Raw genomic sequence first — 24,372 nt, 5'->3', positions numbered from 1 at the left:
TTTCTTTGCCACATGACTGAAAATACTTGTTCTAATTTTTGACAGTGTCAGGGTAATGCATTCAAAAAGCTTGTTTAATTAATCTGAGCTTATTTTTTGTCCTTTAAACCAGTGAACACAGGTGAAGCACATCCTCCTCACATCGGCTGCCTGCAACTCCTTCAGCGACGAGTGCTCTGCTCAGATCTCAGCTAACTAAAGCAGACAGGGAACTCATCAGTGAAAGCTGACAATCTGCTTGGATTTTAAAAAGGTCTCTTCTGCCAGTTCATCCTCCTGTTGTGCTGCATTCACAAAAAAGAAAAAAAAAAAGCTCCGGCAGCTTGGGGAAGGTGGTAGTTTTGGAGTTCCACCTCCGCTCCAGCATTACATCTCTGAAGCACAGGATGTAGGAAGACAGAGTCTGTGTCTCAAAACAGAGAAATTCTTTGTCAAACTGAAGCGGAAACCAGCCTGACAATAAAATGCTGACAAGGAGAGACACAACTCCTTTGAGAGATGTGCAAACTGGGTGTTTGAGTGATTCCAGTCAAGACAGAAAGTGCCATTTCATGATGTTCTCACATCAGGACCAGGGAGTTTGAGAATGAGTCACGTTACATAGAAAAGATGTTTTCATTAAAACAAAATGAATCAAGAGGTCATCATCAAGAAGACACTTTTCAAAAGTGAACTCTGACAGGGAGGGTTTTCCACTATGACACTAAGAGAAACAGCTGCTATGTTAGATTAATGAGGAAATATAATGTACTTGACTGTTGGCACTTAGAATATGGTGATGCTAACCACCACACAACACACATTATCACTGATCTGAACGTATAAATGGATACACTTCAGTTATAAGCATGTTGACCTGATCAAGTCTCTCCATTCCACCTGAATTAACAAGTTCAGAGACAGTCAGGCTAATTTGTGGACCATTACCTGATAAAATGATATGAAATGCATCATGAGAAATTAGCTCACTCACGATTTTTCAGTCACACTGCTCTGAAAAGGCTTATCACAGTGCAGCAGCCTGCCGGACATTCCTACCTTGGCATTGTAGGGTATGTAATGCTTGGCCAGAGCCTCCGGGGTGTGCATCCATGATTTATCTGAAACGATACAAGCAGTCATCAATGGTCACGTTTAAGGTAATTAGCCACATCAGTAAACATCTCTCATAACTAAGCATTTCAAGAAAGAATATTCAACAAAGCACATTTACAAAATGTCTAATGTCTCTGAACAAGAATGAGGTGAGCTAACCAACAGAATCATGTATAAAACAGGCAGGTTCCTTCTCAGTTACATTACATACTGGTCATGGTCCACCACCACATGTTTGCTGGGTACAAGTAGATATTAGGCACACTTAGAGGTTGGTCATTCAGCTCTTTTATATTTTAAAAATATTACAGAAATAAAGAGCTGTACAACAAGGTAATTTAGTGTCAGGCTGCCTTGATGGTCTTGACGTGTCAAACTAACTCTACGAGTACTTCAGGGGTGAACTGAGCACTTTCAGTTCTGTTTCTGGCAGCAGGGACAATAATCACCAAGTCTGGACCAATTATAGCTTATTATTATTATTTGAACAGAATATAGACACTAAGGACTCGCCATCACAAAGTGCACAGCAGGTCAGAGATCCTTACAGGTCACAGTCCAGAACATCCCAATATGCTGCGTTCCACATTCTTTTCACTCCTCATTTCCTGCTCTGACGGCTCATTGCCGCAAAAATGAATCTTAAGACGAAACACCTGTGACCTTGAGGCATTTGGCTTGTTCTCGTTGATTGTGTTCATCAGCACTTTGCAACCTATCAACAATGTGACTCGACTTCACCGTGTCCTCAGCCCGAGAATGATAATGACCGGTTACACTGATGTTGTTGGCCAAGTGGCTCAAATAATTAATTCTATTCTAATTAGTCTTCATTTGGAGCTGAGTGTTTGCTTAAGTTTGATTACTTTTATTTTCTACAACATTCATTAGTGTTGTTGCTATCTGCACATACATAGAAAGTACAAGTCAAAGGTTTGGGCACACTGGATGTGTACCTAACCCTAATCGGTACTTCTCTGGAACTTGGTCCCTGATTTGTTTAGAAGTCTTACAGACTCTGGTGACCTTATTAACAAAAATACTGATATCATGTGATACTTTTGCAAATAGGTGGACTAAACTGAACTAATTCTGTAACTTCTGAGGCTAATCATAATTCTAATCACATCATAATGTAGGGCTTTAAAGCACAGAAGGGGAATACATAATCACACATTGATACTATTCCAAGTAGGTTCATTACATAAAATCCAAAAGCACATCAAGTAATTTCACACAATAGGAAAAGGTGAATAGTTTGTTCGTCTCTATACGAACTCTGAGGTCTCTCTAAGCTCTTTGCCTTTTCTAACATAGCACTGACAACATGGAACTTTTCTTCCACTTAAGAAGGACATTTCCTTCTTCTGTTTAGTTAGCAGGTGTGCAAAGAGATTAAACCCGATCGCACCTTGAAAAACTCTCCACCAAAGATCAATCCACTTCCTCGTGTGACTCTCGAATGACAGCTGATGGAGGAATGATACATCACCTCCTCCTTTTTACAACTACGGAGGCCAGAAAACTACATTTCCAGGCAGATTAAAGAGAGAAGGAAGAGAGCAGTGAGAGCTGACAGCAGCATGGCAGGCAGGCTGACGTCCTTTAAAGTGTTTGCAAACAGTGTTGGATTAGAGCAGGGGATGGGAATGTGTACTTCTTTGTCTCTGCGGCACAAGATGGCAACGACATAAACCAGAAGAAAATGGCTTCATGCAGAATTACTTAAAACATGAAAGCCTATTTAAAACACATTTAGCATTTTTACACGCTTGGTACAAAGCAGTAAGAATAAAAACACAAAGTATTGTTCATTTCATATGCAGTCATGAGAAAAGAAAGTGCCCCCTCTCAGTTTTTAATGCTTTAATATAATAAAACCTTATAATAATTATATATATTCTCTATATAATATAATAATATTCTCCTGATTGTTAATCAGTCTTGAAATGAGGTATATACATCACACGAATGAAAAGACACAACATCATTATTTATTCAACAAAAAGACGGTGGGATATTCAGAGAAACTGCAAAAAACTCAAGAGCTCCATCTCAGACTCTACAGGCCTCAGTTAGCATGTTAAATGTTAAAGTTCATGACAATAAAATTAGAAAACGTTGCAGGAGAAAGCCTCTTCTCTCCTGGAACAATTTCCTTTGGACAGACGAGACCAGAGTGGAGATGTTCGGTCGTCAGCACATTTGGAGAAAACCAAACACAGCACATGACAAACATCTGACAAATGGTCAAGCACGGTGGTGGAGGGATGAGGATTCGGGCCTGTTTTGCAGCCACAGGATCTTAGGAGAGCTGTGACTAAATGAATTCCAACAAACATTAAAAAAAGTAAAGCAACATTCTACAGAAGAAAGTCCCCCCATAATGAGAGAGACTGATCACTCCATACAGAAAAGGATTACTTCAAGGTAGTATCAAGTATCAAAACATGCCTCGTCTTTCGGTGTCAAGTTTTGGTATCCAGAAATTAATCACGTGATCAAGAACTGATCATGCTACCCTTGATTGGCTGTATTAACATTACACTTTGCTGCATGCAGGAAAATGTGGTTACTCCCACAGATGGGGTATGTAGTTGTGTGTGTGTCGCCGACCTGGTTAAACAATGCCATGGAGGCTCCATGGCTCAGCATGGCTCCATTTCACCAAGATTAATGTCAATAGTGCGCGATGCAACATATGCCAAAAAGTCATCGTGGTTAAGGCCAGCAACACGACTAATTTAATGAATTATTTGACTGTGCACAAAATCAATTTTAGAGCAGAAAGTTGCTCCGTGTTTTACTGCAAGAAGGTTGAACCAACCATCCTCCTCTCAGCATTAAAGTCAGCCTGTGGACGCCACATAGCCCGAGCAGCATAATTCAAAATCTCCACCACTGGACTCAGCTTCATCTAAGAGCACCGAGGACGGCGCAGTGTGTGGCATTTTAACAGGTAAATTAACGTTCAGTGAAATCCGGCAGTAATCTCAATGTTACTGGAACTTAATACGTGTAGAAAGCAAACATTTTGACTTTTCTGAAGAAACACTGCTAAGTGAAAAGTATCCTCAGCATGTAGAATAGTATAAGACACCAACCTGTCTCTTGTTTGCAACCCATTCAGCAAAAATTTGTTAAAAAGACATTGAAAAGATGTCATGGTATGCGTCCAAGCACACATTTGGTTGAAAAGTGAAAAGCAGTCATTTTCAGGCCGTGACTATGACGGACCGACCAGATTTAGCCCAAAAACCAACGTCCAAATGGCGTCTGGTGTTTGGTGGGAACTGTTTTGCACTGGAAATTATTTCTTGTTAATTTTTTCTGTAAGAGAACTGCTTGGATTGGAAAAATACTGAGCTGAAAAATAAAACTGAAGATTTGTATTGTTATGTGTAATGTAATTTCCTTTGTTAGAATTGATATTATAAAACTGGTATCGAAAAACAGTATCGTTCAGGAACCGGTATTGAATTGAAGGTATCGGTATCTAAAGATTTTGATTGATACCCAGTGTCACGTACCAGAGAGGGATTCAGGACGCAGATGCAGGGTCTTATGGTTCGAGATGGTTTTATTATAATAAACACAGGACAACAGATGACGGCACTGCAGGGCGATCTCCCGCAGCGCAAACGAAAAGCTGTGAAACTCCTAAGCGCTCTCCTCTGTAACTAAAGTGGAGGAGGAGCGCGGCTATGAAAGTTTACAAAACATAAAGTCTCTCCAAAACGGGAGGAAAACCAAAAGCTATGAACTCTTAACAAAGCAAAGACGCGCTCTAAAACAAAGGCACACTCTTTACAAAACAGAGGTTCTATGAAAATGTAACTTTTAACTTTAACTTAACGCTCTCCTTTAACGGAGGCGACTGTGACAGGTAACAAAAAAAAAAAATCACTCCTTGAAAACGGAGGAAAATCAAAGCTATGAAACTTACCGTTATAATAAATATCTAAGGCTATGGCTGTGGAATAACTTAGAAAACAAGATTGCACTGCAGGAGAGTCGCTCGCTGCAGGCTCGTGGAATCTGCAGTGACAAGACAAGGTGGCTGGTAATGAAGCTCGAACAGAGACAACATACTGGCGACGAGACAAGGGAAACGCAGACTATTTGAACACATGAGGGACCAAGGGGAACAGGTGAAAACACTTGGAATCAGGGAAGACAATCAGACGCTTGACACGGGAGGAAGGGCAAGTCACCTGAAACGAGAGGAGTTGTTAATTTCAAAATAAAACAGGAAGTGACGAGACAAGACATGGAACAGAGAATAAACCGTGACACCCAGCCCTACTTCAAGGTCAGCTCCACAAGCTGTTGAACCATGGAGTGTATTTGGTTTTTCACACACTTCTGCATTTTGGCTTTTTTTTGTTAAGTCAATGACAACTTTTCAGACCTGGTAAAGACCACATAACTTTTTATTATGTCCCAATACTTATTATATACCTTCTTTGTCACATGGCTGTATGCACCACATTTCAACTAAATGATGAAAAGTAAAAATAAAAGGCTTTGAATTCTAAAACAGGGTTATTTTCTATCCTGTTTAAAATCCTGCCTGAGGTATTGACTCCCAGTGCCAAACATGCCGTCCCTGGGTACCTGCTGTAATTAACCAGAGTAAATGGATAGAAATTATTGATGACTGAGAAAAAAACAGAAATACTGCAGCTCGTGGTGACAATGAAAGTTAATTTCTGACCAAATCAAACTGCACAAGAGATAAATGCTGAAAGGGTGAATATCACAGTTTCTAACACTGCTGCTGCAAGGACTTTTATTTGCAAATTAACAGGAAATCAAAGGGTTCTAAAACTTGCCTTGTATTCTGAACTAAAATTTCATTGTCGGGATCTGGAGGGGATCAACAGAGTTCAGTCGTTTGTGGTAATCTGAATTTATTGATGGTTATCTAAAAAAAATCTCCTCATTTGCAAGTTAACAGTTACATCTGACATGTGTTTATCTCACAAATCCCAGTTCACATACTGAGGTGAAGAGGCCAATACCACTAATATTCTAGTTAGGAAAAACAGTCTCAATGTATCCTTCTTCATCCTTAAATAAAAATATCTGTGAAGTCGAACTGAAAAGAAAAGAAAAACTGCAATCACATTTTGTTGTCAGAGCAGTAAAGTAAGCCAAAGTAAAAACACTTTTAAACAAATGTTTGGTTGATCATGAGGCTTTTTTCATTAGAGCAAAGGTTACTTTTCACAACAAGTTAATATATTCTGACTGCTGATTTGAATTTTTTTTTTGTACCTACAGTTAATTATGGTACAATGGGAACAGAGAAACTGCGTTTTAATATTCTCCAAGCTAGCTCTGCAGCTCCAGAGCTACACTGTTAGTGCACAGTTTTTCTGTAGGGCGACAAGATGTGGGCAGGCAATAGCCTAATTCACTGCAGTGCTCAATCAATGACACACAAAGAATTTGCAGGCTGTGCACAGTTCTCCATCATGCACGAGACAACTTGAAATCGACTCAGAGCAGAACGGACCCAAGCCACCATTCCTGAGGAGCGGCAGGAGAGTGTTACTTTGAGATAAAGAATTGGAGGGTTTAAACAGTACTGCTGTCTGAGAACAAAAATGCATTCGACCATAAATGAAACAAGGGTGAAAACAGATGATAAAAGGCTATGCAAAATGTTGCATTTACATAGAGACAGCGACCAGAACCACTTGAAGTTTTGTCTTGCTATATTGGACAAAAAAGGTCAAAAGTTTACAGCAATTTAATGCAGCTCAGTAATAAAAGACTGTCTTACACAGGCAAAGACACTGAAAGCCAACACAAGCTTCACTGTGGGAAATTATTGCAGGGCTGCTCTATTGGAGTTTGCTACATGGTACAACTGTTCATGATTTTGTGTCAAGCCTTTATAAATTCACGTAATGCCATTCCTGCTTCTGGTGAAAAGCTACTGAAACTCCTTACTCAGCTTAAAGTAGAAAAAATGCAACAAATGTTGTTTCAAGATAAATTCAAGGTTTATTCATGGCTAATACGGATTATACTGAGCCAACGAAAAGAAAGGCTCATTAATTACATACATACGGCTTTACGAAACAATGTGGTCTGAGCCCACAGTCAGACTGTGACATATACACTGTACTGTGCAAACTGCTCAGGATTCTCCTCTCACATCAGACATGCCTGAACTACGCTGTGGAAAAAATCTATTTATTTGTGCTCCATTCATATACAAACTATGGATTGTCTGACAGTTCCATTGGTACATTTCAGAAATAATTGTCACTTCGACTGTTTCTTCCCTATTCTTTTCTAATTGTTTAGGGATTCAGCTCACAAAGCTAATACAATCGTCCCTGCATTCGTATCCACATCCAACTATCTATGTGGGTGCTTTTTTCACTGTGCTTTATTGCCACAGTCCATAAGATGGGAAGTACCATCATCGACATTAACCCACCAAATCAAAAGTGTTAATAGTATCAGAACACTGTGACACTATAACCAGATACAAGTTTAATAAACATATAACTAAAAACAATAATATGAACATTATGAGTATCAAGGAATGTGAAAATATTTAGATATCAAGTGTATATTTATGTTGGACTGATTCTGACACCGCTCAAGGCTGTACTCAAGAGAGAAGACAGAGCTTCAAATAAGGATGTCACTGCAAAGAGGAGAGAAATTCAAAAAGCCATCTTCATCCCTGCAGCACAAAGGAGCTTTGGCATCTATGTTCCAAATTAGATTCTGATCCCTTTTCTCTACTCCAAAATAAACACTTAAGAAAGTAAAAAAGTCAGATGTGGGGAGGAAAAAAATGCCAGAGCCACTGTACTGCGTTCACTTCATAAGCAACAGTAGAAAGTCGTGAATTTGACATGTCGGCCATACTTTATCAAGCAAGTATCCCAACAACAACCCTGCAGCGGTGATGGCAGGGTGTTTCACAACCCTTAGCCGCAGAGAAATTTATACTCTGAGCAACTGCTCGTGTGGAAACACTTGAGAATCTTCAGAGTAGATGTTAAATTTGTTGATCCCTGAGATAAAAGTTATATTTAGGCTTTGCTTATTACAGTTAGCCCACCAGAAGCCTGGGGCACATCTAAAAAAACAGCCACCTGATGGTGACGGCTGTATGCAGATATGTTTTAATATGTCTCATACATAACAGGTGTCTATGTCTCTCTTTGCACTGCTGCACCCTTTTGTGAATATAACCCCCAACAACTCATATTCAAATGACTTCTTTAAAAGAAATATTCAAATTCTGGCTGATTTTGGCAGCTCTAATACAATTACCAGGGTTCAAATGAGATGTGAGTCACGATGTCAACCTTTGTTGTGAAGTGAACGTTTTTATCAAATCTGAAGACATGAATCTGGCTCAGGTCTGGTTTCAATAAAAACTTGATTGTACATCTACATTAGCGAATCAAAGGACTTTTTTGTTGTTGTTTCCTACAGTTTAATAAGTTTTTGCCAACTCAGGACTGACAAACACACTAATATGAAACAGCAGATAAATCAAGTATGTTAGCAACATAGAAAATGATAGAAAAACAATCTGGCTTCACAGAGTTAAGCAGGAGGTAGAAGTAATTGAATATATTTATATATAGTTTATTTGGTACTTTTAGCTACACTTAGCCACAGGGGCCACATGCTCATAAGTTGCCAATGACATCCTTTAAAAACCTCAGAGTTGGTTACTCTAAGATATGTTCTCCGACCTTTCAGTGCAAGTCACGTCTAACACCAGGGGGTAATAAACTTAAGAGATAAAAATGATCAAGAGTCCTGCGGGCACTACCCACTGGACGTGATCAAGCCCACAGAGCACAATGAGACACAGAGAGCTAAATCAGTTTAGTGGACTTGTTGTTGGAGCCAGCCTCCACTCTCTCAGCCAAAAGCAGCAAAGGCAGCCAGGACCAGTGGCGAAAATTAGAGATATATGACCGCTGTAGGGCATTTACACACGTTTGTTTGTACGGTGACTATTCAGTTCAACTATTCCCGTTCAGAAGTGACAAAAGAAACAGAGACAAGCTGCAAGCTCTGTCCAAATCCCTCTGGTGCAAAATTAAAACAACACACAAGTGTTCAAATGACAATGGAATGTTTCCCAAAAAGTATCCTATTTAGCTTTAGCTTTAGCGACAAGTTCAGCAGAAATAATTCACTGCAATGGAAAACCACCCGCAAACAAATCTTTGTTGTTCTCGTGCAGGAGGTTGTGAACTGCAAAAGAAATGCTGCATACTTATGGTTCAGGGTGATTCAATATCCATAACTGGAACACAAATTATTGGGAGATGGAGAGAAACAATGTTTTTAAAGGGATCAGTCTTATCTTTCTCATCAAAGGACAGTTCTGTATCCAGATTGTTGAGGACAAACATATTGAGAATGAATGCAAACAGCACAAACAGCAGTCTCCAGATACTTTGGAAGATTCTGATTCATGATTTTAAATAAAAACATATTCTCTTTCTGTGAGGGAAAAACTTTCCTTTGTTTGACTGACCTTTTGCTACAGTTGGACTGCAACAAGTACAGCAGAAATTGAGCCTTGAAATAGATCTAAGGTTCAGGCACCTGTCGGTATTCTGATGTGTTGTTATACTGCACAGAGGAGTTTGGGAAATAGTCGCCCTTTCCTCAGTGAAAAAGCTTTAACATGCTGTTAGGGCAGACCCATGAACTGCTCCACAGTAAAAAGAAATGGTCAGAGTGTGCTGGTCTGTCTGTGAGCTTGTTGTTCTCTGTCTGTGTGAGCGGCTTCCCTTTTAACAACATTTAAACAACATTTACCTGCCTGCTGCCAAAGCAAACCCTCACACTCCGCCTTCTTACAACTATAATTCACTCTATTTCAACAAGTCCTCACAAATCTAGGAATCGTATCTGCTGAAATGCAGAGAAATTAAATCAATGGTGGAGCATTTCCATTTCAAGTGTAAGAAATGAATATCTGCCCTTCCAGATTGCCGTACTCCTAAAACAGAAGGCCTAATGGGAAAAAGTGAATTAAAGCCAAACATCATTAAAGCCCATCGCACCACCTGGGTCTTGGATATTCTCCACTGCTCTGCCCAACACTTCTCCAGGTCTGCTGATTCATACCAGGGGGAGTGGAACAGATGTTGGTAAACACTTCAAGCTGATTTCTGCAAATCGCAGTTCCAAATATCTCCTCTGCATTTGGGCAGGGTCACCTCACTTACTGACATGCAGCAAAGGCTCGGAAGGTTGTGCATGTTGTTAGGTCTGTCCCCCACGGTGGTGTGCAAATGAATGTTTCTTTTTAATGCAGTCAGTTTTAGTCAAGCAGCCTCTGAAGCAGCAAAGTTTTTAGATTTTATCTGCAGTTGAACAAAACTATGTAATCAGCTCACATGACTCCCTCTTTTTTCTTTGAATTTTCTCACAATGAGCTTCAGAGAGTGAAGGCCGATAGCTCTCCTCAAGTATTAGGCCAAAATGAGAAGACAACACAAGTTTGTGTACATGAGTCACAAGATAGCTCTGAGCCCCAATCGTGGAGACCTTCTTCCCATTTTTCAGTCACAAACATGTTGAATTTGTGAAAAAAACTAAATCAAAACTGGTGAGGAAAAGTGTTCGAGCCAAAAGTAACACACAGACCCAGTTAACTGTTAGATCAGATATCTGGAAGGATGTTTATAAATGTGTATGTATGTGTGGTTCTAAACCTGATTACCACTCCCATTCTAAGCCATGAACAGATGCAGATAATCCTCTAACTAGTTATTTGCATATCAAAATATTCTTGGCACCACAACTAAATAGACATAAAAATAAAAGCAGCAACAAAGAAAAAGTCCAGGTTTACTGAATGTGAAACACACATAATTACGCCGTGTACATAAAAGAAAATTAGTTGTATTTGGTGTCTCTGTTGTGGAATAAAGAATAAAAATCCTTTTTTTTTATCCATTGTTTCCTGCCCGCCTCAATCATTAGAAGCTTCGACAGCTCTAAATATAGGTATGTGTCAGATGCACATGTTCCTTCTTCACAAATACCAGTTTGTGTGAAAAGGAAGAGACACACGTGCAGTTTGTGTGTGTATACATTGTTTGTGCATCTGGTCCCTGGTTGGATGGATTCTGCTCTATGAAGCAAACTGCATTTCTGACTAAAACAAATAGAGAGGTGGGACGCATGACCAGTCTGCTTTCCCATGTGTTGTTCATCCTATTCATGACAGCAAATACCTTAAGCTGTGGACGGGATAGTTTGGAATGTCCTCCACAAACAGTTGCCCCCTCCTTCTTCTTCTTAGGTGAATTCATCATGTTCACCAACTGATATTTTCTTTTGAAAGTGACACTGCTGAGCTGAGTTATGTTTTGTTTGCCAACTACTGGGTGATCAAACAGCAGAATCACTATGGAATAGTAGAGATGGATTTTCTTATTTGTGTTTTCCTATTTTCAAAATAGGAAATCCATCTTTACTAAGAAGTCAAGAAAACTTCCATATAAAGTACTAACAACTAACTGTGCAAGTTATTTCAGGTTTTCATGTCATTCATTAAATATTTGTCTTCCTGCTTTTCCCATAGGTGCAATTTGAACAGCAATTCAGCCTTCAGATCTTCAACAGAACTCACTGCGTCTCTGGAATGTAGGAAAAACCTGGGCAATATCAGAGTAACAGCCCACTGAAGTATGCAGTACCCATTGACACTCAGGTGTCAGGACACACTGCGGATGTTTGGAAATAACCGATCCAGCTAACACACCAAGATGATGGGAACAACACTGGTCCTGTCTCAGACCTCAGAGGGATGTCTGTGCTGTGGTGGTGCTAAAACAGGTTTACCTCAATCCCAGAACCTAATCGTGTAAACTGGTTGCATCTGCTCACCTCTTTTTCTGTTGAAGGCGCGGTTCATAGTGGAAAATGTACGTTGGTGAGGTCCCTCCTGACTATTTGCCAATCTTCCACCTGAAAAAGCAGCAGGGAGACTGGAGTTAAAAGCTGGTTGGAGCTCAAACCTTCACTTAAAGGCAGCAGAAAGCCCAAGAACAGACTATTAAAAGAAAAATAAAAAACAAAACATTCTCACCCTGTGAGAATGAGGTGAAGTTTACAACAGCTGTCAGGATGCCCAAAAATGAAAGCTCCAGTAACTTCTGTGTTATATTTATTTACCACCAAGCCACATCACAATCAGTTTGGGTGGAGAATGTGTTTTTATCCTTGTGGAGCTGATAAACTAGCACTTAGTGTCCTGTCTGTTTCATGGCACAAGACATGACTAAGAGTGGAGACTAAAACAGGAGATCAAACCAGAAAGTAAAAACATTGTTTTTCTGTTCCTCACTGGCATTGATGTCTAATCTTTGCAACAGAACAAAGTGTTCCTTCCATCAAAGTGTTTCAGCTGCACTCCTTACGTTTAGTTTACAAAAGTTGCTAGTGTTAAATTCAAATGCATTGCTAGCAATCACTTCCAGATTGCTTAAAGTCATAAAATTCTGTGACACAAAGACAACACTGGTAAACACAACTGCTCCACTCCCACTGACTTTGTATGGAGTTAAGCACCGTCTCTTTTCACATCTCTAAGTGTACCCAGGTAGCTGCGCATGCTGGATGTGCTTTAACACACAAACGGGGGCATTCACATTGAGCCATCCTTCAGAAAATTGAGCAATTTCTATTGCAAATGAAAAATGTCCACCTCCGCAGCGTCTCTAATCGTAACACTGCTTTGACTGCCTTTGCTTGAATTCCCCATGAGAGTTCAGCAATCTAGAGGACTGCAAGGACTGCCCGTGTTGCACTGGAGAGCTGTCAGCACGCCCCACAATCAGTACACTTAACTCTTTTGCTGTTGGGAAATATTCAAGGAAGGTTTGCCTCATAAAACAGCTATTCCAACCCTTGCCTTTGCAAACACGCTAACTTGAGCCAGGCAGTTTAGAAAAATTAATTAAGTTTCTCAGTGTGCGGCATTTTCTATTCATCAAGAAAAACAATTCAAGGTCTTAGTGGATGGAAAAATTGATCTTGCTTAGGTCACGGCAGCAAACTGCAAACCAATAAGGTCTCCTGTAGCTTTTTATATGAATGATTCACTGTTTTCTTATAGCAAAATACAACTAAACGTAGTAATTTTTCCTGAAAGTACAGAGGAAATCACAGACTGATCAAAAAAAAAAAAAGAAAAATTTACAAGTAACAATGTCTTTAAGATTTTACAATCAGCAAATGAACTGGTGACAGATGAGGGTGTCATGAGTGGGTACAGAAGGTAGGATTGGTCACAGCTCAGAGGATGCAAGATAGCATATAAATTTGTCCTTTTAATGTTCACAGTGTGTAATATTACCAGAAATTCAGGAAGTCAGGCGAAGATCAAAATGCTGTTGGAACCGCGTGACCTTTGACCCCAGGCAGCACTGCATGAAAAACCATCATATTGCCATGTGTTCTCTGATGTATACTGAAAATCCATTTTCATACATCTGCCGAAGCATCCAGAAGTGTAACCTCAAACTGTCTCTTTCAAAAGGAAAGCTAAATGTAAACGGAACGAGCCGAGTTCCAAAGTGGACAGAAAGACAGTGATGACGTGTTCAGTGATCAGATGAGTTCACAGGTCTGCTTCTAAATCTGCTTCTAAATGCCAAAGATAAAAATCCCTCTGGTTGCTATCAGTGAAAGATACAAAAGCCAACATCTGTGATAGTATGGTGGTGCATCCGTGTCCATGGCATGGATGACTTGTGTATGTGTGAAAGTACCGTTGATAAGAGACATATGCTACCATCACTGTCACATCTTTTCCCGGGAGGTGTGTGATTATTTCATCAGGACAATACAGGACCTCGGTCTGCGTGACTTCTGACTGCGTGGCTTCATAGACACAGCAGGGTGTGTGTTTGACTGCCCTGTCTGCAGTCCAGATCTGTCTCCTGTTGGAAATGTTTGGAGCATCATGAGGAGGAGCAGCAGACAACAGCCATGAACTGTTGAGTTGCTGAATTGTTGTTTTCAGCAAGACCGCACAGAGATTCCCTGCTCAACTGAAACTGCGACGTTTCGTTCCCAAACTACTGAAAAGTGTCATTAAAAGGAAGGATGACGTAAGACAATATTCCAACTTTTACTGAATTCATTGCTGGCTTCACATTTTTATTGTTCTGATATTTTATAAATACAAGGAAGTTGGTTTGTTAACACGGTGACACGAGTCAGTTAAATAAAGTTTCAAATGAATGAACTTACAGATTTAAGATTTCACTGCATTTTACAAAACTTTTCATGTAAAGATGTAGTTTATTTGTAAAATTCTGCATTGTTTCTACTATCAATAGGTGTAGAATTAATTTATGTCTTTTAGTATTTATCTAAATTATCTTAAAGGCATATATTGATGAAAGATCTAAATGGGTCCAAAAGTTTTAACTTGACGTAATGTACAGTTGAAGAAAATCCATATCTACTTGAAGTGAATAGATTAGAAAAAGCATTTTAAAACTGAAGGACACCAAAAGCAGTCAAACCTGATTAAAAATGTGAAGGATCTGAACAGACCTACATGGACAACTGCTACTGGCGAACAAACCATCAGTTCACATCTATTACAGAGATGCAATGATATGTAACTGAGGGAAATCTGAAAACAATGCACGTGGGGATCCTTACTGTGGAAAAGTCTTTTAAGCTCACAGAGGCCCTGGAAAGGGCTGCAGAAAATTCAGATGGAACGAGCTTTGGGGCGGACACGGACACATTCCTCTATCTGCCAAGACACAATATCTTCGTGTTCCGTATTTACAGGTCTAACATGTTGCTGCTGAAAGTAGAGCAAGAGGAGATAAGCAAGTGTGCTGCAACTGTTTACATTTGGCTACAAACAGAGAGCAAGTTCTCCAGATCTCCGCATCAAACAGGAACTGCTTTGCCAAATGAAGATCTTGGCAGCAGTGACCTCAATGTTTGAGATAACCAGCTTCACAGGCTTAAATGCACACTTGCTGTGTTAACTGCTTTGTTGTGTTAAGTGAATCCAGTTTCCCTTTAATGGTTTTTGATATTATTACTATGTCATCATTTTCCATTTTGAACAATACAAGAGAGAGAATTGCATAAGTGAGGGAGGAAGTAAAAGGAGGGGCTGGACCTCTTTTCATCATGAACAAAAACACCCTTTAAACAAAACCAGCATCTTAGAGCTGTTGTACCCCTTTGAGAAAAAGCTTTGAAAAAGAGACATTATCAAGATATAGTACAAATGAAGCTGGGTTTAACTTAAAAAATGCTTTTTATTAGATGTACAGTACGGTACAAAAGTCTCGAGCCACCCCTCATTACTTTATGTTTGCTTCCAATGAGCCAGACTTTATTCTAATCTTGTTAAGTGGTCTTGACCAATAGTTGTGCTGCTTTTTCATTCATTTCAGTCTTTGCATCTTTGTATCTAATCATTTTCAGAGGAATGTGTCTGTTTTTGTTCATTGAGCCACTTAGCATTGACCTGTTTTTCTGAAAAACAACACCGAAATCAGGGGACGAATCAGTGTTGTGTCTTCTCAATACAGAACACTTAGCAGAGAACCAATTTTAAATAGTATTTGTAGGTATTTTTGAAAAAATGTCAAAGATAACACAGTTTGACAAACATAAAATAGTATTTTTGCACCCGTGAGGTACATCCCAAGGAGCTACTAGCAAAACACTTGGCATATCTCAGCATGGTGTACTGTGTGTCCTTAAAACATAAAAAGAAACAAGACAAACAAATGACAAAAGAAGAGGAGGAAGGCCTAAAAAAACTATCCACAGCAGATTAACAGCATCTGAAAAGTGACGTCCAGGAAGTGAAACAGGAAGAAAAGGCACTGGACTGAAAATCAGTGGCAACAGGTCTTATGGAGGGATGAATCCTCCCCAGAGCCCAGACCTCAACATTATTGAAGCAGTGTGGGATCATCTGACAGAGAACGGAACAAAAGGCAGCCAACATCCAAAGAAGAGCTTTGGGATGTCCTTCAAGAAGCCTGGAGAACTATTCCTGAAGACTCCTTAAAGAAATGACAGAAAGCTTGTCTAAGAAGATGCAGGCTGCGTTGAGGAATAAATCATCATATATTCAAATCATATATTGGCATCATAGATCATGCCAAATATGGACTCTTAAGCTTTGTGTAATTTAACAGACTGTCTCTGCCTCATATTCTGTTTATGTTTGCACGCTTTAATAAATTGCTGCACCCGTTTTCCTGGTAATAGATAAATATATAAATAAATTAAAGGTTCAATGTGTTTGCATAGTACTGTGAATCTGCTGGTGAAATGTTTTCCAACAAATAAAGGACTGGAAATTGATCCAGCTTTTCATGAATGATGGTCAGGATAAATTTTTTAAACAAAAGCCCCAAGTGGCCTAAATCCAGACAGTAAAGACTCACTCGGGTCATCTCTAAAAGTCACCACTAAGAGCTTTAAGTTCTTAATACAAAGATTTTGGCAGCAGACGAAGCCTGGCTACCATTTTGTTTGTTTGCGACACAACTAGATGTAAGACAACGCTTCGCTTGACACTTGACTGTTATATCACTCTTTGTGATTGACAGCTGCCCTGTCGGGGTTGCTTTAATAGCTTCCTCTCTGGTGAGTCAACCGAATCCCTGTGGGAGGACTGCTGACCCTAAGACACACGGGCGCGCACACACACACACACACACACACACACACACACACACACACACACACACACACACACACAGACTTAACACTGAGCTGCAAACATCCTCAGTCTCTCTGTGTTGTTTACCAGCTGCTGCAGGGTTAAATCTGCTGAAATAACACCGTCTAGTACACATGCACATCCTGCTCACATAAAATCCTCTCTCAGTCTTACAAAAACAACCCACATTACACTAATTTACACTATGCTCCATTTCTATGAAGGCTCCAAGAATATGGAGGTCTAATTAGAAAGTAAATAAAACCACAGCATGTTTTTGCAGTGCAGAACTGATCAACGTTTCATATAAACTATGGAGCTGCAGACAGTCCAGTCTGATGATTCACCTACAGTGACTCAAACATTTGGAATTTAGGTTGGGAAAGAATCTTTCTGGAATTGAGCACAAGCCTACAGAACATCCAAAACTGAATCCAAACCCACAAGTCTGACAAAGATTAATGTTTAAAAAGGGCTAAAATGAAGGAAACAAAGCAAAGTTAATGTCCTCTTTCTAAATGCCTTTCAGCCACTCACTAATCTGACCCATATGCATTGAAAAGGCAGAGGTAGAGCATGCACTGTGGCATCAACATAATGCCTCGGAGAGGAAAATCAACAAAGATCCTTTGTTTTCTTCTCTTTGCTCTCACTCCGTCTCTGGGGGCTTGCCGGCTAAGCGCAACACAAGGATCATCACAATCTGTTTATGAATTTAGTCCGTTGAATCAACCGTGATGTCTTGCTGTCTAATCTAAAAGCCAGGCGCACTCTATCACAGCCTGGCACTATTAACCGGATCAAAACCAGCACCCTGACGCCCTTATCATGGAAAAGCACATCTAGGTTTTACAGGGAGAAGGGAAAAACATCTACAGAAAGAAAGATGCAAAACAACAACAGAGCGGAGATAAAAGCTACTTACTTGCTTTCAAACTGCGGTGGAATAGAGAAGAGGAAGTTCCAGCAGGTCTTAATAGTTTTCAGCTGTGGACCAGATGTGGCTTCACTGCAGAAAGGAAAGATGATGGGGCTTGCTTACTCAACAAGGAGCGTTTGCCTAGACACAGATACTCAACATTCAAACCCAACTTCCTCCGCCCACAGTTTGTCCAAGAGGACTTTTGCATGTGTAAAAACGAGACCCCTTTCGACAGCAACTATTACACAGAGAGGCATACCCGAGATGACCTACAAAAGTCGTCATGCCAGAGGTTGCAGTCTGACCTTTTTGCTGCTCTGTGCGATTCATCATTACACCATGTGCATGGGCGGCAGCTTGAGCTTCCCATCTTAGCATCAATCTCAACAGCAGCCAAAACATTATGACGTAGAAGTCACAATACTTCTCCATCTTAAAGCTTTTCTTTGAGTTTAAGTCAGCTTAATGTAAACTATACTCTCCCACTGAACCCGAGGATCATCTCAGGCCTACAATCACGTAAGAAAAAAATTCTAAGCTCTATGTATCATGACATAGTAAAAATCATCTGGTTCTTATCAGGTCTTAAAACAAGGCAAAAACAAACTCAGGTGACACCAAACTACACACATTACACCATATCATCATCTTTTTAACAAAAACTGAGTCAAACTGCACAGTCAGAGTGTGAAAAACTAAGTGCACCCCATGACCGAACAGCTTGTGCAACCAGCTTTGGCAGCAACAACTTGAGTCGATCGTTTTGTGTGAGACAGAATTACTCTCCTGTACTGCTGTGGATTTTGGTCGCACTTCTCTCCAGCGTTGCTTCAGTTCACTGACGTTTGCGGGCACCATAGACTGTAGATTGTGTATTTCAACAGTTTCAACTGTCTTTAAATTGAAGCGCAGAGGGCAGCACCAGAAAATACAGCTCTACTTATTTAAATGTCAGCATCAGAAAGCTCTGGAGAGGTTACTGTAAGTTTGAAAAATCATACAAAAAATAAACTTACAACCACCCACATGCCAATTTGGAAAGGCCACTCAAAGCTAAGAGGGCATTTCTTTTTTTTTGGTGTCTGGTTAGATTCAGCTTGCTCAGGGCCTTGGGTGGTGATGTGTTTTTGCTGGCTAGCAGAACTTGGGTTTCTGCACCAGAGAGCATTTAAAATAGGGAGGGAGGGTCTAAGCATTTGGGCGTTTTCTGTTCACACTTTATTTTTCCAGGCTTTTTCATTCCTCTGCCCTGTATCATTTCATGTATGCGTCTTGTATGAACAGCTGTGGGTGTGTGTGTGTGTGTGTGGGGGGGGGGGGGGGATACAGGAAGTGGCTGACCCAGACACTTCCCAGAGAAGTGAGGCCCTTTATGCCAAGAAAATTGATGAAAGAAAATGTTCATTGTAAAGTTTAAGTTGTAAAACAGAAGATGTAGTTAATAATGGCCATTTGTCTGGGTAAATAACAGCTTAACTGCATCTAGTTCGGCGGCTGAAAACAAATACCAATGAGTCTTCTTTTGAGACTTTACTTACTAAGCTCAGCGTTATACTTTACTTGTCTCACGTTCAAAACCTGCAAAGAGAAAAATTATTTTTCACAATCTAGTAATCAATAAGCAAACAACTTACACACAGCCTTAAGGAATCTTCATCATACCACCACTGTTTACAGCTCTTGTGCATTACACATTCCAACTCTAATTATTTCAGTCCTTGCCTGGGATGTGAGTGTGTTTGTGGGTGTGGGTGGAGAAGCAGGAATGTGCAACTCAATGAGATGGATCTCAGTGGATTTTCATTTAATTTTGCAGCCTCCACATGATTTGTGTTCCATCGAAGCAGTAATGCAAAGTAGATGTATGAAGAAATGTACTCCTTGTTGGAATGGATAGCGTTCCAACCTGTCACAACAACAAAACATTCTGATGACTGTTGGCATCACTCTACACTGCACAATCCGAGCTACAAAATGTTGAGATGATTAACTGTCAGTCTGCGACTGATTCGAAGCAAGCCTCGAAAATGAGAGATCCTGATGTTATCATTAGTCATCAGCACGAGCTCTGTAATCTTTATTCTGACATTGAATACATGAGACCAGAGTTGAGAGCTTCAGAAACAGTGTTTTCATGAACATGTCACTTGACTTTGTATATTTTTGCCAGTCAGTATATTCACACGGTACTACAAAATAATTAATTATTATTTCTGTCCATTCAAAACTTCACATTTAAAATGCATGTAAACATGTTAGTTTGACCAAAATTGTGTGAAAACGAGCTTCTCCAAACTTAACTCCAGACTTAAACATGCGTTTAACGCAGTTGTAGCTTGATTTACCCCTGCATGTAAACACTAAACTAGGCTCAAATGGCCCTTGGTGCTTCGCATGTCTAAGTGTAAATGCATACAGCTAAATTCCCAATATTCACAGATTCTTATGTTAGACACACTGTAATCCCCAACTCGTCACATAGCCCAACTTGATCAACCTGTGTCAGTTTCAGAACATTAAAATGGACTGCAGCGAAGCGGAGACTGTCCTATGGTGGCCCATTAGATGACAGGAAGCAAATCTCTCAGGACTGGAAGTTTGTGAAGTTGCCACGAATTGGAGAAAATAAACTGCAGGTCCTAAAGTTACAATAGCGTCTCTATTTAGATTTAGATTTCTTAAATTGGGAGTTTATGTAAATGCAATGCTTTTTAAGCCCGTCAGAAAGAAAGAACAAAAGTTAGGGGGATTCAACACATTTAGATATGTGATACAAACCATAAGACTTACTCTAGTTTTTTTGCTATGCTGATGTGCATTCATAATGCAGGTACCATCAGTCAATTTTCTATACCCATCCATCCATCCATCCATCCATCCATCCATCCATCCATCCATCCATCCATCCATCCATCCATCCATCCATCCATCCATCCATCCATCCATCCATCCATCCATTTTCTATATCCGTTTAATCCAATTTAGGGTTGCGGGGGGAACTGGAGCCTATCCCAGGTGTCATTGGGCCAGTCGCCAGTCCATCACAGGGCCGCACAGAGACAAACTAGACACACAACCACACACACTCACACTCACTCCGAAGGACGAATTCAGCGGCACCAATCAACCTAACATGCATGTTTTTTAATGCTGGTACCACTGCCTTAAATGTATTTTCACTGCCTGTTTACCTAGCACCTCGTGTTTTGATTGCTGTGATTCATTAAGTGAAGGAAACTTATATTTTTTTTGTAATTGTAGCTTCATGATGACTTACATAAGTTAATGCTGACAGCTATGTGTCGTTCTTTATCCCAGCAGCATTTTGTTGCTATAAATATCAACGTGTTCATTAGATGATTCCCATTGGAGGGTTGCATTTGGGTGGGATCCTGCAGCTCTCTGATCGGGGTTCTAGTTCCCATCATCTGCCTTCACAGAAGCTTTTGCAGTAACACACCCTGCCATGATATGTTTTTTTAGACAGTCTTGCTTCTCTCAGCAAGACAGTATCAAACCACATTTTGAAAACATTTCAACAGCATGCCTCCACAGTAAAAGTTTCATTAACCCCTTAAAGACCTGCTACACTGTTTAGAAGAGCATGTTTTCCAATAACTTTACTTAATCTAAAAAATAAAATACGATTCCAATTTATCACATCCCAACGAAATCGAGCAAAACATGAAATATGACAATGGGTGCAAAACTTTGAACTTTAAACCTATTGTTTAAATAATTCAGCGTTTTCTTTCTTTGGAAACATATTCAAATAAGCAACATCTCAAATATTTACTTCCAACAAGCTGTAAGCGCAGAGTGCAACAGATCAATCTCACACAACATGTAAAAGATTGCCTCACACACGTGTTATACTGTGAGGTAACAAGTGCAATAAAGCCAAAGGGTAAATGTTCTCATCTTCAACCCTTACAGCGCATTAACACTCACTTTTTAAGAAAAGAAACACAGCAAAGTGAATTCAATTTGTCTCTAAACTGTACAAGAAGACAACTCAATAGGTCATGAACTGGCCTTTTTACTGATTCTACACTGGGAAGCTAATTAAAGTAGACATGACGTGCCGTATCGTGAGGTAGGAGCAGGAGGGCGTACGCTGCTGATCTCTTCTTGTTGCTGCAGAGCTGCACACTTGTTCTAGACTGCTCAAAAGGACAAAAAGCTGCAATTCTGTACTATTGATTTGCATAAATTATCTCTTTTTCAACTACTTTCTTCGTCAGTCTTGAGTTGCTGCTGCACATTTCTTGAGGAAGGCTAGATCTATCCCACAGTCACAGGAGTCACAGTGAAGAAAAGTCGAATAAGCTGATAGCTGTGATTTTGAGCTGATCTGTTTTGTTCCAGGTCTGGATGAGAAGTTCCAAGTTGATAGCATGGTAGTGTGTGTGGCTGTTGTGTTCGTGTTGTTGCTGAGTGCATGACTTCCTGCAGCCTACATGTGACTGGAACAGAATCCCATATTTCTAACTGACTGCTCCAGTTATGGCCAATCGAGAAGAAAACCAACTGACTCCAGATGATCAGTCAGAACATCTCTGACTACGTCTCCATATCAACTCTTTTTAAAAGCACTACTGGAGAGCAAGAGCTGAAGGAGGATGAACAATTTTGATTGTTTAGGAGTGAATGTGTTGGAGCAAAGCCAATCATTTGACTTCTGTTTGCAGCTATCTGATGAGCTGGTGAATCAGTAGAGGCTGAGGTGAGGTTAGAGGTGAGCTGACACTGTATAGTGATGAAACACCGCAGTGGCCAGCAGTGACCAGGCTGCTCATGGCACTGGTTAGAAAAGATTCCTCAGCATCTGAGTACAAACATATTTTGTAGTCACAGAAACCATGGACTGTTTCTTTCTTTGACCTCCACATTAATTAGAATCAGCTGAATTTAAATCATCTAATCTTCGAGGCTTTGATATGCTGTAACAAACAATCACTAAAGTAAAACACTGGGAAAGGCTTAAAAGCACAGAGATCAAAAACAATTTTAGTCAACTAAGTTTCTTTATTTCACAGAAAGTGAAGGAAAGTTCCTCTTTTATTTTGTATAAAGACTACAGATGAAGCAACCTGGTGCTCTTAAGACTTAAAATGACAAAACAAATAGCTTCACAGATGCCTTCAGCGTTTCATAATGAAACACGACCACAGCTTTCCTCACGGATTACCACATGCATTCTTCACAGCATACAGCAGGTGTCAGATGACTTTCAGCACAGGCTGGTTACAATCTAACGCTGTTTTTTCCTCAGTATTTTGACAGCATCTTCCATGATGTGCTCTGTCAAATCATACAATGTGTGATGAAAGTCTCCGGAAGTGAGGGATCAGAGGTGGTGAAATGTTATGGGAACGGTGAATATGAAAGATATTTCTGTCTGCGACAAATTTGAATGTTGGTGTAAGAACTCATGGTAGACTGACAACTACATGGTTAGTCATTTTTATGATACTCACTAGCAAGATGCAAAGGAGCATGGGTTCTATGAGTTTAACATCTAAAATCTGTTCTCTACGCATACACAGTCAGCATGTTTACATGTACGTTCAGTCAGCTCAATAGGCTGTTTAATATGACTACTATCTGGGTTTAAAAGCACGAAACAGATTTATGGATCAAAGTATGTTGGATTTGCCACCACAGGTGATGATATTACCATTTGAGTTTGTTTGTACCAGGCTTTAATTGTGATTGATTTATGATGTCACGGACAACAATAATTGAAACAATAGTTAATCTAGTGGCCCATTAGTACCACTAGTACATTTCATTATTATGTAACATTTACATGCACAGTACCCTATAAGTCTGGACAACATTAGATTATATTATGAGATTTTCAACCAGCCTCCCAACATCCCTTTTTGGAACTATTGACATCACAAAAAAACTATTTCTAAAATTTTTCTGTAAAAGATTAATTCAATTGCATTTTCAAGATAAAAGTCTTCTAAATTACCCTGAAAACCTGCAGCAGTTTTGTGGGACCTGATCTAACATAAAGCTACTTTTTTAAGGGTATTTTGTATCTTTTTTTTCTTTTCTTTTTTTTTAATGCATCTGGAACGCAGTGTCTCTGATATTTCCACGAGAACTACCAATTAGTTTTTGTCTCTCAAAAAGCTTGAGCAAATATACGGGCTGGAAAATGAACTTTTATGAAGCTGACGCTCAGCTCATTTAACTGAGCATAAAAGATCTTTTCTGTGCTGAAGAAACCACTTTCAGAAAGTGAAGAGCATCATTATCATTCAAGTCTACGATAAAGAGTGCAAACACAGAAAGTTTTACCACAAGCTCCAAACATTCATGTGCCTCAAGAACAGAGAGGAACATCTTCAAAAAGACATGAGCGCAAACAGAGCTTCGTTTGGATGGATAAAAGCTACAACTTCTAAAACAAGGAGGCGGTGTGATGTCATCGCTAGGTCACAAGAGTTTGTGGATGATGTGACAAAAACATAGTAAACAGGATAAATTCTCATATAGGAATAAACTCTCTGCTCAGATTCAGCCAAATGGAGATGGCACAGATGACCAGTGACCCAAACCCTACTGCGAGAGCAACCCAGCATTGTCCATAAGTTGCAGG

General features: G+C 39.8%; 1 protein-coding gene across 4 annotated transcripts in view; it reads right to left on the bottom strand.

Annotated features, from left to right (window-relative positions):
• The window catches only part of gulp1a (GULP PTB domain containing engulfment adaptor 1a), an 85,457-nt gene that overhangs the window by 13,875 nt on the left and 47,210 nt on the right, over positions 1-24,372 (bottom strand). For 2 of the 4 annotated variants that reach the window (XM_072397904.1, XM_072397907.1), the window contains exons 2-3: positions 12,001-12,081; positions 1,039-1,100 (exon numbers count right to left, since the gene is read on the bottom strand). In XM_072397904.1, the coding sequence (XP_072254005.1) occupies positions 1,039-1,100; positions 12,001-12,081 (143 nt within the window). Of the gene's footprint in view, positions 1-1,038; positions 1,101-12,000; positions 12,082-17,759; positions 17,844-24,372 lie in introns of all 4 variants that reach the window. The other 2 variants (XM_072397906.1, XM_072397905.1) reach the window with 2 other exon arrangements.

This window comes from Leuresthes tenuis, unplaced genomic scaffold (assembly GCF_036924035.1).
Source record: "Leuresthes tenuis unplaced genomic scaffold, fLeuTen1.0.hap1 SCAF_12, whole genome shotgun sequence".
NCBI classification, from domain to species: Eukaryota; Metazoa; Chordata; class Actinopteri; order Atheriniformes; family Atherinopsidae; genus Leuresthes; species Leuresthes tenuis.
The sequence above is the reverse complement of the archived record's forward strand: the minus strand, read 5'-3'. Positions and strand labels throughout refer to the sequence as shown.